Source organism: Mchenga conophoros, linkage group LG10, assembly GCF_057382185.1.
Source record: "Mchenga conophoros isolate Kocher_MC1m ecotype Shallow Benthic linkage group LG10, M_conophoros_male_GT1.1, whole genome shotgun sequence".
Classification (NCBI taxonomy): Eukaryota; Metazoa; Chordata; class Actinopteri; order Cichliformes; family Cichlidae; genus Mchenga; species Mchenga conophoros.
This window is the reverse complement of record NC_140535.1, coordinates 18118429-18136025: the sequence shown is the minus strand read 5'-3', so window position 1 is coordinate 18136025 and position 17597 is coordinate 18118429. Positions and strand designations below refer to the sequence as shown.

The following is a 17597-nucleotide window of genomic DNA, read 5'->3' as shown; positions in this document are numbered from 1 at the left end:
ACAAGGAACTGTCCTCTCCCTTTTTCTATTCACCCTCTACACCACGGACTTCAGCCACTGCACAGAGACCTGGTATCTTCATCAGTTTTATAATGAGTCTGTGGTGGTTGGATGCAATAGCGAGAGTGATGAGATAGAGTACAGGGCTGTGGTGGACTTGTTTTTCCACATGTTGCGGGCATGCTGCTGGGGCAGCAGACTAAGGATCATATGTGTTAATTGTGTAAATAACACTAAGCATACTCACTTTTGTTGGTTGCTCAAGGAATTTATGCATTCACAAAGATGAATTGAGCCTGTCGTAATTAAAGCTACCACAGATGGCGCTGAATACCCACATTTATCACAGTGTGTTTGTGCGTTTAATTCTTTTACAGGTTGCGCCGACGGTCATTTTCACTCCTGCAATCCTTTGCACAACAACGTACAGCCCTAACACCTTTTTAGAACTATACGGGCAGACAGATGTCTATGCAAATATTTGATCCTATTTAATTTAATGTAAGCTATCTGTATGAACCACGGTTCTGTTTTCGTCCTCACGCGAAGAACCGCTTAGATACGTTTAAAAATTGGTCATGTGATCGGTGCTGCTGGCTGCTTGGCATCCACGAGTGCTCCCTCCCAGTTCATTGGAAGAAATGGCTATCACGGAAGTGGGTGAGTAGATTCGTAACTGAAATGAGTGTAAATGATTTAATTCTTATTAAGTGTTTCATTTTCATTGGTTTACGTTAGATTTATTAAACATGAACCTTTGTACAGAGTGCAACCATAGCGGACTAACAGGAGCCGCTTTCTCCATGTTATGACCCTTTGAAGCTAATGGCTAGCTAGCCCCAGTTGCAGGGGTGATGCCCTGCCACTGCAAGAACACCTGCTGTTTACTACATGATTTGTTTTTGTTTTGTGTTTTTAAATATATATTTTTAATTAAAGGAATACTTACGATAGTAAAGCTTCCACAAAGGGCAGTAATATGCCTAATGTTTACACTGAGCCTCGTTTACAACCATGTAAGACACTGTAGTTGATGCAGCATGATAGACACAAATGTCTTACTCAGTCAGTGGTCACCAGTCTGGACATATCGAGGGTACGTAGGGGTCAAGGATTGGGATAAAATCCTCTGTCATAATATACAGTCACCGGATATTTTATTAGGTACACCGTGAGACTACTGAGTTCGATCCCACACTGTAGTCACAAAGGGGTGGACATGGTCAGCAAGAAAACTCAAGTATGGTATTTAAACGAGGCTCAGTTGGTGCTAAGGGGCCAAGAGCATATCCCCCACACCAGTTACACCACCAGATGCCTGTACTGTTGATACAAGACAAGGTGGATCCCTACCTTTATGCTGTTGATGTCAAATTGTGACTAAAAAAGTGGCCAGTGAGTGCGTGTAACCTATTTTAAAATATTATATTTAACATATTGTTCAATGATTTCCAGAAGCAAAAAAAAACAACAACCCCAAAACTATTTCATTTTTTAACAATTGAGTATTTTTAGTTTAAACACCATGGTAAACTCTGATTATGTTTGCTGGTGCTTATATAAATGATCTGATTTTGTTTTAGCCTGAATCCCAAGTTAGGTTTGAATGTCGGCATTTAGAGCTGAAATAATTGGTCAGTTATCTGTTTAAATGAAGTTTTACTGCAGTTATTTTGGTAATAGATCGATTGTTACAGTTAGTCATTTTAATGTGAAACAGTGTTTATTTTAACTAAGCTGTTATTTAATTTAAAATGGGTGTATTTCAAATGTATACTTTAATTTCTACTGTACTCCATTTTTAATTGATAGATAATTAGCAGATTTATCATCAGTGAAAATCTTTCAAACAACAATACTGTGTGTTTGTCTCCCAGAGCGTCGACGAGGTCAGCTTGCTGCTCTATCCATAGCAGCCGTTGTCATCATTGTGGGAGTCCCTTTGTGGTGGCGAACAACTGAGACATACCGTGCCTGGTTACCTGTCAGTCAGATCAAAGATCTGGCTAAACTGCAGGTTTTTTAGTGTTTCCATTTATCTCTCATGCCTTGTAGTTGATTGATCTTCCTTGTGTAATACATTCTTATCTCTACGTTATTTCTTATTTTGCAGCTGCACTTGAGCGCTGATGTCGAGGTTGTGTTTGCACGCGGCACCGTCACGCCAGAACAGCAGAAAAAGGTCCCGTTGACGCAGACGCAGGATGAGGAACATACAGTGGATGGTGATTTGCTCATGCAGTTTATGATTCTGCGGTCACAGAATATGAAGCCTGCAAGGTCGTTTGACTCTCAAACTTTCTTTCCAGAGGACACAACATTGAGGTACAGGTATGAAACAAAGTACCGCACAGCTACAATCATGGAGGAAGATGCCCTGAAAAAGCCGACTGCTGCAGGTGAGCAGCAGCCTGTCAAATCCAACTTGTGGTACTTCAGATGTTGACATTTGACATTTTTTCTCAAAGAAAGCACAGCTGATAATCACGATAATTTTTCTGCTTTAGAAGCAGATCTGTCTCTGCACATGCTCAGTGAGAGTCCGTGCGGTTCTTTAGTTGTGTATGTGATCCCGGAGTCCTCTTCTTTGCTGCCTGAGGTAAAACTGAAGCTTTTTTATTGTATTTCATGAGTGTGATCACTCCATGCTAATTACTATTAGAAAAAAGGATAATGAAGAAAATATAATTTACTGTCACAGATTGTAAATAGAGTACCTTCTGCAGAGCTTGAAACAATTAATTATTTGTTATATTCCAGGTAAGACAAAGATAATAAAGTATGCATTGCACCTTCATGCCTTTCAGGATGTGAATGTGTATATCGGTCAGCGAAGGACAGCCCTGGTGCGTATCAGCGCCCAGATGAGAGTGGGCAAGACACTAGAGCAATTGCTGGCTCAGTTGGAGCCCCAGATCAAGCAGGTGCTCCAAGTGATGTCTTTTAGCCACACTGACATCACTGTTGCACTCAGCGACAGAGTCCGTTTTAGACCTGGCAACAAAGAGAGCATTGCTGACAGCATGAGAGCCTTCAAATCTAGCCCAGGTTGGTAATTTGGCTCCAGGTTTAACTCTGAGAACACGTTTGTGTCTTTTCTTTGATTGTTCTTATCTTCCTGTCAGGTTATGAGATCACATTCAGTCTGCTAAACCCTGATCCAAAGTCACACCAGCTGCACTGGGACATTGAGGGTGCCGTGCAGACATACATCCAGCCTTTGCTTACAAAACTGTCCCCTCTGGCTAACTTTAGCATGGACTCTCAGGTGCTGTTAATGCACAGTCCCTATTATGACAAAGAAAAGATGCTCAATTATTGGAAGTTAAGGTTTACCTTTCCTTTTTTATAGACCTTGTACTACACCATGCTCGGAGTGACCCCACGCTTTGACAGCAGCTTCGAGGCTTACACGCTCAATGCTGACAGCCTTGCACATGTCATCAACCCGGTGGAGGCTAGACTTGGTAAAAGTCTGCTTTTTTAAATGATCATGGTTTAGCTTTTTCTGCTGTATTTAAATACAATATGTTTTAATTCTTTTTTTTTTTTGCGTTTGACTTCCAGGCTCTAATGCGGCATCTTCTAACCCTGTGTTAAATTTTCTGCTGTATGTCCCGGATATTCGTCATTCACCCCTTTACATCCACGATCACAGGAAACAGGAAGTCCCTTCCAATGCGTTTCACTCTCCACGGTGGGGTGGAATCATGGTAAGAAGAACGAAGAGCAACGCTGAGGGAGAGCTGCATGTTTATTTTGTTATGTTGGGTATTGTAACCTATATTTATCCATGTTTTTGCAGGTTTATAACGTGAATGGTTTCTATGGGTCGGAGACGGAGTTCCCTGTTCACGTCAACATTAACATGGCTAAAGTGATGGGAGTCTTCCTCACCCAGCTTCGGTAAGTGTTAACCCGCAGTGCGGCAGTCGTTTTCTTTCCTCTCGACACAAAGTAACCTTCATGTGCCGTGTCCTGTCAGGTTGTTGCTGGGCGTGCAGTCATTAAGCCCCCCACCTGGCTTCCTCGTGGCACCGTGTGGTAGCACAGGACTAGCTGACTGGGAGCTGGATCGCCTCATGTGGAGTCGTAGTGTGGAAAACATTGCAACAGCAACCACCACCATCACCTCTCTGGCGCAGTTGCTGGACCAGATAGGCAACATTGTTATCAATGACAACATTGCACAGCAGGTAAGGTGAAGGTGTTTTAGTAGTTATGCGTTTGCTCCATGTAGCAAAATTGTGCATGTGCGTAGATTTCTTAACACATCTTAACTTTGATTCTGGAGATTTATGTCATTGTTTTGGTTTCTCAGTTTAAATTTAAAACTGTCATATGTGACTTTATTTTGTTGTTAAATACTTTGTTATTGTCAGTTAATCAACAATAAACAAGATACTTCCTGCTCATCACCTGAAGACAAAAATCCAAAATTCATCCTTCTTTTAATAATTGTATTATTGTACTAGCGACATAGTAGTGAGGACGCAAACTAAAGTTAGTTAGTAAGCTTCTACTCTGAGGGGCTTCTGGTTCATTTGCACTGGCAGGTAACAAAGATTGGCCAGAAGAGCATCTGTTTAATGTAGTACAATCAGATCCTAGCTGGGGGAAGTCAGGAACAACATCAGCAATCTCACTACATAAGCTGAAATTAGAAACATAAAAAACAAAATCAGAAACTATTTCTGTTGTCACAGCCAGCTCAAAAAGTAAAAAAAACCCCAAAAAGCTCAATTAATCTCAGTGACTGCAACATATAAAGAGGATGCCACACCAGAGTTTGAATTTGTCAGCAATACTTATTTTATTTAAACAGAATGAAGGTCTGGAGGCCTGGAAGACGGTAAGATAAACATGGAAGGAGTCCAGGCCAGCCACACAGGAGGCTGTGGGACCCAGAACCTCTCTCCCTAAACTAATAGAATAATAAAACCCATTCATGCATCTTCTGCCACTTATCCGTGTCCAGATCGCCATTGCAGCAGCCCGGGGAACACAGAGGCATACCCTCGGTCTCTCGGCCATCCAAGAAATGTAATCTCTACAGCATGTCTTGGGTTTGCCCTGGTGCATCCTCCCAGAAGGACAGGCCAGGAACAGGACATGCCCAGGAGGGATCCTAGTCAGATGGCTGAGCCACCTTGGCTGGCTCTTTGCAATGTGGAGGAGCAGCTCCTCTACTCTGAGCCCCTCCTAGATGACTGAAACCCTTGCCTGTCTCTAGGGAGAGGTCAGCCAACATTCGGAGAAAGCTCATTTATATTGCTTATATCCATGCTCTCATTCTTTTGAGTTAGTACCGAGAAGCTAGTGGACAAAGTTGCAGACCTGTCCCTCTGTCTGCCTCTGTCTGCATCTCACTCAACAAGAGCCCGATATACTGAAAAATCCCCCATTTGGGGCAGCAACTTGAGCTTAACCCTGACTGGGCACTCCACCTGGCATAGATCTGTGGTCTCAGACATAGAAGTGCTAGTTCTCATTCTTGCTGCATCACATGCAGCTGTGAACTGCTCCAAAGTGAACTGGAGGCGACCACCTGATGAACCACATCATATGCAAAAACCAAAGATGAGGACCTGAAGCCACAAAATTAGAAGCTTTTTGCCACTTGGGTGCACACCTAGAAATTCTGACTCTAAATTTTGTCAATGCCTCTTTTTTTTTTTAAAGAAAAGATACACAAAAAAATCGCCCTATGGAAAACCAAAAAATAACACTTTCATATCACACGAAGACTGCATATATGAACACAAAGACAAACCGAATGAACCCAAATAAAACAAAAGGCCATTTCAGTCTCGGTATCAGAGTGGTATCTTACGGCTAACAATTAGGTAGTCTCCTCTAATTTAATAATAATAACAATAATAATACATAACCTGTGATCTAATTTGCTAATATGCAGGTGTCCAGTGCTGTCACGTCTCTGCAGCTGGCCATGGCTGAGCTGGAGGTCGGAAACCTCGGCTTTGCTCTGCAGTACAGCAAAGAGGCCATCTTGGCTTCGGAGAAAGCATTCTTCGACCCTTCGCTCCTTCACCTGCTCTACTTTCCAGACGATCAGAAGTTTGCTATCTACATACCACTCTTCTTGCCCATGTGCGTGCCTATTCTGCTCTCAATGCTGAAAATAGTGTCGGAGGCCAGGCAGAGACGCAGAGAAAAGCAAGCCAAAAAGGAATAAGAGGCACTCAAGCAGGAGAAGAAGAACAAAGAAACTGTATGAACAAACCATTTCGTTAGTGGCCTGAAAAGGCTCATGTGAACCATTGTGGTTTGGGGTTTACAACTCCTATTGTTTTGTACAAGGATTTATGCCTGATGTACTGAGTGATTGCAGCGACTGTTTGACACTGCATGGCTGAAAGCTTCAGTTTATTTATTTTATTTCTCATGTTATTAAGAAATAAAAACTAAAGTTCCGTCTTTTGTTGTTGCACAATACCTAATGGGCTGGTACAATGGGCTGGGCGCCTGAGCAATCAGAGCACATTTACCAATTATACAGTTGTTCATACACTCGGTATTTATACCTAAACGCCTTCTAACATTAACACGTTCACTCACACTCTAATCAATTGGATTTAGGATCTTCCTCGAGGATTTATAGATCAATCCACTGAGCTTCAGACTGGTAGATAACCCTACCATCTGAACAGCTGTGGCTCAGGTTACGGGTTACGCTTTAAACTGTAACCCCACTCTCCGATAGGTGGCGGTATACGCCTTTTAAAGCTAGACGTACCCTGTGAAGAAGAATCCGTTATCGGTAGCTTCTGCTTGCAACTTTTAGCCCTTGCTTATCTCGCTGTTTGAATTCCGCTTCGAAGTGTTTCAATTTTTATTAAGGTGTAGCTTAAACCGAATCTCTAACGCGTAGTTCGTACATGCCGCTTACTATCTAGGCGCCACTCTAGTCATTTTTTTACCAAAAGTTGATCTATTAGCCGGCTTGCTAACTTCCCTCGCGTTGCGCCATCATGTCTGGCGGTCTTATTCGAGGACCCGCGGGGAGTAACGACTGTCGGATATATGTGGGAAATCTCCCTCCCGACATACGTTCAAAAGACGTGGAAGACTTATTTTACAAGTACGGAAGTATTCGTGATATAGATCTGAAGAACCGAAGAGGAGGACCACCGTTTGCTTTCGTGCAGTTCGACGACCCGAGGTGAGCCGCATTGTTCCGCCGCCACGTCTGCCTGTTATCTCCACAGTTAGCCAGCTACACCCAAATAAGGGGACACAACGTGCGAGTTGACGGGATATAACCTGTAGCAAGAATTTGGTTTAGGAGAAGGTTTGAGTCGAGTAATTGGAGCTCTTTTTGGATTGTCGTGAAATGTGTGTTGTTGAGGCCTGCAGGAGGCCACGTTAATTGGCGGTTTACCCCGTTAAGTACCTGTGAATGTGCTTGCAAATGGGCTACTACCAAACCACTTTTTAGCTGATGGGTAATGATCAAGATACCAATTAAACGATTTAACAAACTATCTATCATCTATAAGTCCACTATAAGAGGCTAATTTCCTCCCCATTTTTAAATGGTCTATGACAAAGACTGAGATGCGAGTAAAACTGCATGTTTGTTTGCATTATTGGTATTAGATTATTCATTTCACTGTTCGATTTCACAGGGATGCTGAAGATGCTGTTTATGGGCGTGATGGATATGACTACGATGGCTACCGTCTGCGTGTGGAGTTCCCTAGAAGTGGAAGAGGAGGTGGTGGTGGTGGTGGTGGTGCTGGAGGAGGGGGAGGAGGAGGGGGAATGGGACCCCCAAGGGGAAGGTATGGTCCCCCATCCCGACGCTCGGAGAACAGGGTGGTTGTCTCAGGTGAGTGGTGTATTTTTCTATCTGAAGGTTGTGGTCTCTAGTTTAAAAGTGTGTAGTTGTATGTGTAAAGCTTACAAAACTTTTGTTGTTATTTACTTGTTAGGCCTTCCCCCCAGCGGGAGCTGGCAGGACCTGAAGGATCACATGCGGGAAGCAGGTGATGTATGTTATGCTGATGTGTTCCGTGATGGCACTGGTGTGGTAGAGTTTGTACGCAAAGAAGACATGACCTACGCCGTCCGTAAACTGGACAACACAAAGTTTCGCTCCCATGAGGTATGTAAATCCTCACATTGTCAGACTCTCTTAACTCATTCACTGCCATTGACGTCTATAGCCGTCAATGGCAGTGAATGAGTCAATGGGTTTAACTCATTCACTGCCAATGGCTGGCAGTGAATGAGTTAATAAGGACTAACTTGAAAAGCTTAGTCTTAAGAAGACGAAAAAAAGGTGACAACTGGACTTCTTTAGGCTTGCAAAGAGGTTTCACCTTTAATCAAACGGAAAACAAATAGTTACAGATATTTATGGTGTGTTCCTGAATAAGTCAGAATTTCTGTTTTCCAGTCAGAAATTTAATCTGGAACACCCCCTGAACTTGGATGTGCCACTTGTAAAGTCAGACCAGACCCAGGAACTAAATAATTCATAGGCAGCATACCTTGAGAACAAAATGTAGCATTAACCCACCTTGGCTCATGTGCTGACTCACATGATCAGTAATGGGTCAATGATACTTGGAGCCGCTGCCAAAGGGAACAAATGCTGCTACACTTTAATTACCCGGGACTCTCCACCATTTGTTTTATATCATTTATTGATCTCACAAGGGAAATTGTTTTGTTACAGCGGCAGGATAAAGAATAAAAATTAGCCTGTTACAGAAAGACAGTTAGTTACAGTTTCACAGAAAATGTCAGGAATGTCGGCCTGAGGGAGAACTAACTCTTTTACCTCAGAATTGTGGAGTGGGTGAGATGGATTGTCCAAGATGGAGAGCAATTTGAGCGTCCTCCAAATTCTGGCCAATCATCGTTCCAACCTTGTGAATCAGTTGGCACTGATGCTTTTTCTTGCTCCTTATTGCTACCACAGATGGGTAGGAGACCTTCAGGATCACTTAGAACTGAAGGAGCCTGTTGGCTGCGAAGTGAAACGTCTTTGCAAACCTAAAGAAGTCTTGATGCCTTTTTTTTTTTTTTTTTTTCTTCCTCCTTTATCTCCAATCTCTTAAAGCTGTTAAGACTACCATTACCCAGATGACTGAGAGCCAACACAGACATTGAAAAGCTTACTTAAACATTGTAAGGAATGTGACAGTTAATTTGCAGTAAGTAAAGCAAAATGCTCAACTGTAAAGATTTCCTGGTGATAAGAATCAATAATTGGCTTATCTGTTTTATATTAACAGAAACGATCTTACTGAATGATGAATTGGCTGATTATGAATGCAATTTAAAATTCTGATGTGTGGATTGGGGTTGTTGTGCAGCAGTATGTCTGTTTATTTATGACTAATACATCAACCAGGAAAAAATGTGGTTAGCTATTTCTGTATGTGGGTTTCATATAACAGGAAAAGGAATGGTCGGTGATGTGTGCTCATGTTTGTGTTCAGGGTGAGACTGCTTATATCCGTGTGAAGATGGACGGCCCTCGGAGCCCCAGCTACGGTCGCTCTCGCTCTCGTAGCCGCAGTCGAAGCAGGAGCAAGAGTGGATCACGCAGCTACTCCCCACGCCGCAACAGAGGATCTCCCCGATATTCTCCCCGCCGCTCTCGCTCCCGCTCCCGGTCCCATTCCCGCTCTCGCTCCCGCTCTCGCACCTAGGCAAGCCTGACCTAAGAGCCAGAGTGGAAATCTTCACATTACTCAACGAATCCTGTGTATTCATCAAGGATCATCTCGTGTGTCACCTATGTATGCTGTCATGGTGTGTGCTTCCTTCCCTAACCGACACCAACCCACCTGCAGTTTTATTTTCCATTCTAATTTTTGCAGACCAGTTGAGCGTGCACATGACCGAGTTTTGCTCCATTATTTCTTCTCTTCTCTCAAAACGTGTTCTGCTTCTGCTGTGTCATCTCTAATTCATCTGTGTACCTCTCTTCTCCTGATTGTCCTGGTTGAGTGTTGAATGTTTTTTGCTTCATTTGCAAAGATTCTTTTTTTTTTTCTTTTTTTTTTTTTTTTTTTTTTTTTTTTTTACTTCCTTCAGGCGAAATACTGCTGTCTTTTTGACCTTCTTGTGTTTCTCTGTTCAGAGTTCAGAGGAACAGGATAGGATGGGAACAGAGGAAACAGTTCATATTAGGATAAACAGGAGGAGGAGGAGTCAAATGTGGCACCAATGGTATGATGGCTGTGCCTTGTCAACTGTGAAATTATAAGGCTGTTCATTTTTTCTTTTTTCAAAAAGCATAAATCTGACAATAGGGCCCAGTTTGAATGTTTTCAGTAGTTAAGTTTTTTTTTTTTGTTTTTTTTTTTTTTGTTTTTTTTTTGGGGGGGGGGGGTTTGGTGCTTTTTATCATCCTTTATCATACAAAGTAAATCTTTGTATTTTGGGCTTGATTATAGATGGTTTTCTCCTTTTTCTCAAAGTAAACTCCCTGGTAGCTGCATTTATTTACATTACTTCAAGCATTTTCCTGAAGGTGTGATTCTAACTCGCCTCCTTCTCTTTGGTTCTGCTGGTATTCTGAAGGTTTGGACTGGGCTCATTGTCTCACCATTCCGGAGCTGGATCAGGATTCAGGATCAGTTTAGGATTAGGCTTCAGGATGGATACATGGAGCAGGATCATAGGAGCGTTTTTACCGGGAGAAGATCCCGACCCCCTGGCCCTGTCCACATAAACCCATCAAACCGGAACCATTGTAGTGCGATATTCAGAGAAAATTGGCTTTCGAATTTTCCAAAATTTCCCTTTTTGTGTGGGACCTCACAGACAGACTTACTGGCTACACAGTGCCGCACCGTTTATTTTTATTTTTTAAATAATTAAAAAGAAGAGAAAAGCATGGATCAAATCCAGGAGGAGGGCTGGGAGGTGCAGGATGGATCCACACGCGTAAGGAGTGGTAAATAGTGGAAAACCGTTACCAGTGGAGGAGGGAGGGAGGGGTGAAGAGGGAAGTCTGGGAGGAGACAAGGGATCGTAACTTTAATGTGGTTTGTATCTTTTTTTTCCTTTTGTTTTTCTTTTTGGTCCAGTTTTTTTTTTTTTTCTAGCGGTGGCTGACTTCTGGTTTTCTTACACATGATCTCGATTATCTCAAAGCTTTATTCTCTTTTAATAAAACGTTCTACAACATTAGATGAACTGACTTTTTTCTTTCACTGCATTAAAACTGGTGTGTACAGAGTATTTGAACATATTCCTCTAGGTGGCTGCTGTTAATTTCATTGTCTTAAAAATCTCATAGCTTAGCAGGAGCACTGTTTGCCAAGGTGCTACCTCTTTCAGATCTTTCAGTCCCGCACTCTACACTTCTTTGTCTCTTATGATGAAGCCAGATTTGCCTCATTCTTCTTCCTCTTGCCTGGTCCACTTTGACGTCTCCACAATGGATCATCTGCCTCCATCTCACCCTGTCCTCTATGACATCAGTCCTCTGTATATCCTACACTACATCCATGAATCTTCTCTGAGGTCTTCTTTTACTCCTGCCTGGCAACTCCATCTTCATTTGTCTAGTATAATAATGGATTGCATTTATATAGCGCTTTTCTAGGCACCCAAAGCGCTTCACAATTCAGTCACTGAATGGCGAGGTTGCCATATCGTGCCCTCGGCCCCTCTGGCCAATACCAGTAGGTGGTAGGGTAAAGTGTCTTGCCCAAGGACACAACCAGGACAGAGAGCTGGGGATCGAACTGGCAACCTTCCGGTTACAGATAAGCTTCTCAACCCCCTGAACTACAATCGTCCCACTATGCATCCTCTGCACATGTCCAAACCATCTCTGCCTTGTCTCCCTAACTTTGTCTTCAAATTAAGCCGTCCCTCTGATCTACTACTTTCTAATTTTGTCCATTCTGGTAATTTTCAATGACATTCTTAACTTCAACTTTGCCACCTCCATCTTTGCCTTCTGTCTTCTTTGCTTGTGCTGTCTCTTGTTAGTGTTAGGAGGCAGTGAGAGAAGAAAAGATTAACATCTTCCCCCACTCTTCTGTCATCTTCAGGCACATTATTGTGCAACAGCTCTGGAGGCAGTTGTTGGTAATCTGGTCTTGGACAGATTTTATGCCAAATGGCTTTCCTGACAGAACTCTTCCCGTTTGTCCAGGTCTGAGAGTGGGGTTAACGATATTCATTATTATTCAATAACTTCCTCAGGTGTTGGTTTACTTAAGTAGTTGAGCCTCAGGGTCATTTATAGCAACTGGGTTCGTATTCAGCTTCAGTCTTTCCTGCTTTCTTGTCTCATCATCACATACCTATTTAAATAAAGGCATTTCTTTAAAAGAAAAAAAATGCAAGTATTTGATTGTGTCTGTGCCAGCACGTTTAAACTGTGATGGCTGAAAATCTAGTGGGTGCTGAAACACGACTTGTATAAATACTAGAACTATTTTGTCTCTCGCTCTCTTATCTAAGATCACGTTTTGTCTCGCACTTGTAGAAGCGGTCTGCCGCTTTATTACGTGTGCGTGTGACGTACGCTGTCCCTGGTCTCCATTCAGTAGTGTCATGATGGTCTTCCTCAGTATTGGCACTCATGTCACCAGTCCAGTCAAACTGTGAGCACATATTTTGTTTTTACAGATAAAAGCTGTGTCTTTATTTATCTATTTTCCCCCTAACTGCTTGTTCGGGCCGCAGACGTTTAACTGTCACCCTAGCTCGCTGCTAGCGCTAGCACGCTAGGACGTGTTTTATAAATATGGAATCATTCGCGATATTGACCTGAAAAACCGGAGAGGAGGTCCGCCGTTTGCCTTCGTAGAATTTGAGGACCCGAGGTGGGCTGCAGTGCCACATTTTAACTCATGTTTACACCGAAATATCAGGACAGACTTTAAAGGTGATTTTAAAGCCAAAGAGATTCATGTTAATGCCCACACTTTAGAATTGTACTTCAGAATAAGCATGTATATTGAAATGGTTGTCATTGTTAATTTGGGTGACAATTGTAGGTAATTGTGCTTAAAAATGTTTTGTTTTTTATTTGTATTTATTACTTTTGGGGCAATGTATGTGTATGGAGTCAACAAAATATCCACAAAAAACACTTTAAAACTATATATTGTATCATTATCTCTTCTAAGAAAACAGACAGTTTTAGGTATAAATGAGACAACAAAACCCCCTCCCAATAAATAAATAAATAAGCAATTAGTTTTTACAAGTATTTTAAGGATATAAAAGCTGAGGGGCAATGCTCTACACCAGGGGGATATTTGAACCCTCCCCCCCCCCCCTGTAGATTTGCCCCTGGTGTTAATAAGATAATATTGGTTTTAAATTATAAGCTCAGTTTTTTATGAAATCTTATTTCTACCACTAAGGAGGAAGAAACAAAGAGTTTTGACATATGCCATTCATAAGTCAAAACTCCAACTTAATACCTCAAAATGTCCTTATTCTTTTTCAGTTTCTGGTATTATTTCTCCAAAATATGAGTTAGAAAGTGGCAGAAATGAGTTTCCATAGATTTTAACCAACTAGTTTCACAGGTTCCGGATACAGACTGCTGGGTTTCAGATGTTTTCATTTTATTGGCTCTGTATTATGCCATAGTGACCAGATATTTGTAATATGGTCATCTCAGGTACACAGGTCTACTCCCACCTGTATTATCCAGAGATGTTTTCAAAGGTCTGCACAAAGACCCTATTATATAGATTATAATAAACAGATTAATTTGAACAGTAAACCTTGCAAAGCCTTTTAAAGTAGTATCCCTGGCACTTGCTTCACAAAGTTTGACCAAATTAAACTATTTATCTTCAAAATGATTTACAGGAGAGTTGTTCTTTGAACTTATCAGTAGAAAAATAAACATCTGTAACTAGAATTTAGCTAAAACAGTTAAATAATTTTTTTTAATTAAGTAAACACTATATTAAAAGTAAAATAAAGCAATTATGAAGTAAGATGAGCAAGATATCTTGAAACCTCATTGAAAACGTCCCTGTAAGTCCCCCTGATATTTCCCATTTGTATTTAATGAAATCCTTCATACCACTGGAAGTAGGCGGTCAGCTCTATTTCCAGCTTTTCTGTAAAAGTGTGTGTTTCAATTAAAAAATGATTGAACAGACAGAACATAGTTTGCTGTTTCAGCACCATGGAGAGTGACACTGGGACTGATGGGGTCTGAGTGTTTTAATAAAGAAATGACGTTTCTCTAAAAACACTTCCCATGTCTAATTAATGTGCACTGTGATTTATTTACACAGCTGTATTGGTCTCTCCATGTAAGAAGTGTCCTCAGAAAATTATGCCAATTTTAGATAATGTTGTAAAAGTAAATTAAGACCAATGTTGCAATTTTATTTTGGGTGAAGCAATATTTTTAATGCCTTCGGTTATTTATGGGTTTAATATAAAACACAGATGTGCTTTGCAAGTCTGAAAAGTGAAAGCAATTAAATCTGCATTCTATTTGATTGCCAACTAGGGGGCAATAACTGCAGTTTCAAAATACTTGGGTTCCTATGTAAATCTACGGGAAACTGGCTTTCTTACTTAACCTTTCTAAGCAATTTTTTGCTGAGTTTATGGGTTCAGTCACTCATTTGGGGTAATACCGAATTTAAAAAATTGAGTCACGGTTTTAAATCTTTCTCATACTAAGTTTCACAAAGGTAATGCTCATTGGCTAACCACTTAAGCATGTGGTTTCACAAAGAGAAGCTTCTTTCCTCACATCCTATTTCAAAGCACCAGCTTGACTGCGCAAAAATCCCCACCTCCAAGCTTTTTAACCCAGACTTCAGAAGCCAGTAGGTGGCAACACATTTTATACTGTCTGTGGTTGCATACTGTTTTGTCCTTACCATTTTTTTATCATTGAGGGTAAACTGGACAACAAGACTACTCTAATTCGTCTGCACTACAAATGAGATAATGAAAACAGACCATCAAATTGCCTCTCTGAATCTTAAGAAAAAGTTGTATGCTTGTTGTTAGATTGGCTCAGTTTTACGTTAACACATTAAAGTGATATGTTGAGTCTTCAGTAGTCCAAAAGTCAAAAGTCGGTACCCTCTGTCATGTTCCGAGGAGTGTCAGTATCACTCTTCAGGGATGCAGAGGATGCTGTTTATGGACGTGATGGTTACGACTATGATGGCTACCGTCTGCGTGTTGAATTCCCTTGAAGTGGAGGTGGAAGGGGAGGTGGTGGCAGAGCTTTAGGAGCCCCAAGGGGACGGTATGGTCCCCTGTCACGGCGCTCCGAGTACAGGGTTATAGTCTCAGGTAGGCGCGTGCATCTTGTCACCTCGCATCTTATTACCTCCCCACCTTAATGTGTTACATTTCCTATAACATCCCTATTCTTCACGTCAGGCCTTCCCCCCAGCGGGAGTTGGCAGGACCTGAAGGATCACATGCGGGAGGCAGGTGATGTATGTTATGCTGACGTGTACCGTGATGGCACTGGCGTGGTGGAGTTTGTACGCAAGGAAGACATGACCTACGCCATCCGTAAATTGGATAACACCAAGTTTTGCTCCCATGAGGTAGGTTAGGGTCGCTGCAATGAATAGCTCTGGGAGTAAATTTTAGGATTTAAATTTTCCAAGGTAAGTCCTGATACAAAATTTCGAGCAGGGAGAGTGAGGAAAATGGTGAAATTCTACATTAATGACACTAATCAGATGGTGTACAATGTTAAGACCATTTTTAATTTCTTTCGTGGAGATTCTTTGTAAGAGGGCAGCAATCTTTTCCAAATGTTTTTAACCACAATTAATGTAATCAAGCAGCTCTTTTGCCATTCCCGCTCTTCTGTTTGTATGTTCAGGGTGAGACGCCCTACATTCGCATAAAGATGGACGGCCCTCGCAGCCCCAGCTACGGTTGCTCACGTTCTCGTAGCCATAGTCGAAGCCGGAGCAACAGCGGGTCACGCAGCTACTCCCCACATCGCAGCAGAGGATCTCCTCACTACTCTCCCCGACGCTCCCGCTCTCGCTCTCGCACCTAGACGCCCCTCCTATGACATAAACCACCAGCTCATCCCACCAGCTCGTCTCAGAGTGGAGACGACAGACTTCACAGAACAGATCTCCATGGACCATTTGCTGTGTTAACTGTTTCCTGCATCTCTTGTGTGTTTCTTTTCCCCCAGATTTCTGTTGCGGGATTTATTTTGCTTTAGACCAGCTGAATTTTCCTGGTTTATGTATGTCCCCTTTACTTATATCCTTTTCTCACCCTTTTCACGCACAATGATCTAAACCTTTTTCCTGCAAACTTGTCCCTTCCTATGTGTGTACTCCTCCTCTTCCAGTTCCAACCTGTGTGTGGATTGTATGCTTTGTGTTTTGGTTTTTATACTGGGGTTGTTATGGATGTATATATATTAATATACATATATTTGTTACCAGCATTGCTTATAAAATTGTATTTTGACCCTTTCCCGTGTTTCTCTGTTCAGAGTTCAGAGGAGCAGGATAGGATGGGAACAGAGGAGACTGTTCATATTAGGATAAGCAGGAGGAGGAGGAGTCAGATATGGCACCAATGGCTGTGGTCCCTATATCTGAAATCTGCATAAGATAAGGCTTTAGTCCATTTTAGCCATAAATATATGCTTGAACATAGCTGATTACTGTAATGAGATGTTTGTGGTTGTAGTAAAGGTTTTGTTTGTTGCATGCTCACATTCTAAAGTTCATACCGGCAAGGTTAGACAAGCCCCTAAAGTCCAGTGATTCTTCTCAGTAGTCCCTGCAGATTTTTCTAAAACATTATAAAGTCCTGTGATGGTTCTGTCCCTGGTAGCTGTATTTGTTGACATTTCTTTAAGCATTTTCCTGAAGGTGTGATTCTAACTTGCCTCCTTCTCTTTGGTTCTGCTGGTATTCTGAAGGTCTGGACTGGGCTCATTGTCTCCCCATTCCGGAGCCGGATTAGGATTAGGCTTCAGGATGGATACATGGAGCAGGAGCATGGGAGCAATTTACCGGGAGAGGATCCCCACCCCTGACCCTGTCCACATAACCCCATCAAAGTGGAAACATTTTGTAGAAATATTCAAACTTTAAATTGGCCTTCAAACAGCAGAAAGAAAATTTCTTTCCACACGGGAAGGCTTCCTGATGAGAATTATTTTTCTTTTTTAAATTAACATGATCAAAGCTTGGTGTAATCCAGGAGGAGGGCTGGGAGGTGCAGGATGGATCCACGCACATAAGGAGAGTGGTAAAGCTAAACATGAACACACTTACGGAGGGTGGGGAGACTGGGAGGTTACAGGAGAATGTGACTTTATGTATGTCACATTTCTCTTAGGTCAGCGCTTTTCTGCAGAAGATGCATATTCATTAGGATAAATATAATCTCCAGTACATTGAAAAGCTTCAATAAAAAATCAGTTTACAGTTTCCTGTTTTCCTGTTTTTCTTTTTTGTACAATTTCTGCAGATTTATCAGATTACACAGTACGTCTACAAGTTTCTGACATATTTCTGGCCTGATATTTGACTGCTCTTCTGTTGGTTGGTTTCTGGCATGGACTCAGCTTTTAAGCATATCCCACAAATTTTCACTGAGGTTGA

General features: G+C 41.8%; 2 protein-coding genes and 1 pseudogene across 6 annotated transcripts; all 3 read left to right on the top strand.

Moving 5' to 3' along the window:
- Positions 1-402: 402 nt before the first annotated feature.
- On the top strand, positions 403-6438 carry pigs (phosphatidylinositol glycan anchor biosynthesis, class S). The gene is made up of 12 exons (XM_085289047.1): positions 403-660; positions 1878-2017; positions 2114-2225; positions 2310-2399; positions 2508-2599; positions 2808-3048; positions 3126-3268; positions 3353-3467; positions 3568-3713; positions 3806-3906; positions 3986-4196; positions 5918-6438. The coding sequence occupies exons 1-12, from the start codon at positions 642-644 to the stop codon at positions 6194-6196; spliced, it is 1689 nt and encodes a 562-aa protein (XP_085145173.1). The 5' UTR covers positions 403-641; the 3' UTR covers positions 6197-6438.
- A 306-nt stretch (positions 6439-6744) lies between these two features.
- LOC146565719 (serine/arginine-rich splicing factor 1B-like) lies at positions 6745-11175 on the top strand. 4 transcript variants are annotated; one of them, XR_014894150.1, is made up of 6 exons: positions 6745-7183; positions 7650-7852; positions 7956-8128; positions 9474-9789; positions 10121-10209; positions 10564-11175. XR_014894150.1 is itself a non-coding variant. In XM_085289049.1 (4 exons), exons 1-4 carry the CDS (start codon positions 6993-6995, stop codon positions 9684-9686), a joined length of 780 nt encoding a protein of 259 aa, XP_085145175.1. In that variant the 5' UTR covers positions 6745-6992; the 3' UTR covers positions 9687-11175. The 4 variants fall into 4 exon arrangements, 1 of the variants encoding a protein (XP_085145175.1); XR_014894149.1 differs by having other exon boundaries at positions 10121-11175; XR_014894148.1 differs by having other exon boundaries at positions 9474-10209.
- Positions 11176-11324: 149 nt separating this feature from the next.
- Positions 11325-17396, top strand: LOC146565718 (serine/arginine-rich splicing factor 1B-like; annotated as a pseudogene). Its single transcript, XR_014894151.1, has 3 exons — positions 11325-15291; positions 15382-15554; positions 15839-17396. The product of XR_014894151.1 is annotated as a serine/arginine-rich splicing factor 1B-like (transcript).
- Positions 17397-17597: the final 201 nt, after the last annotated feature.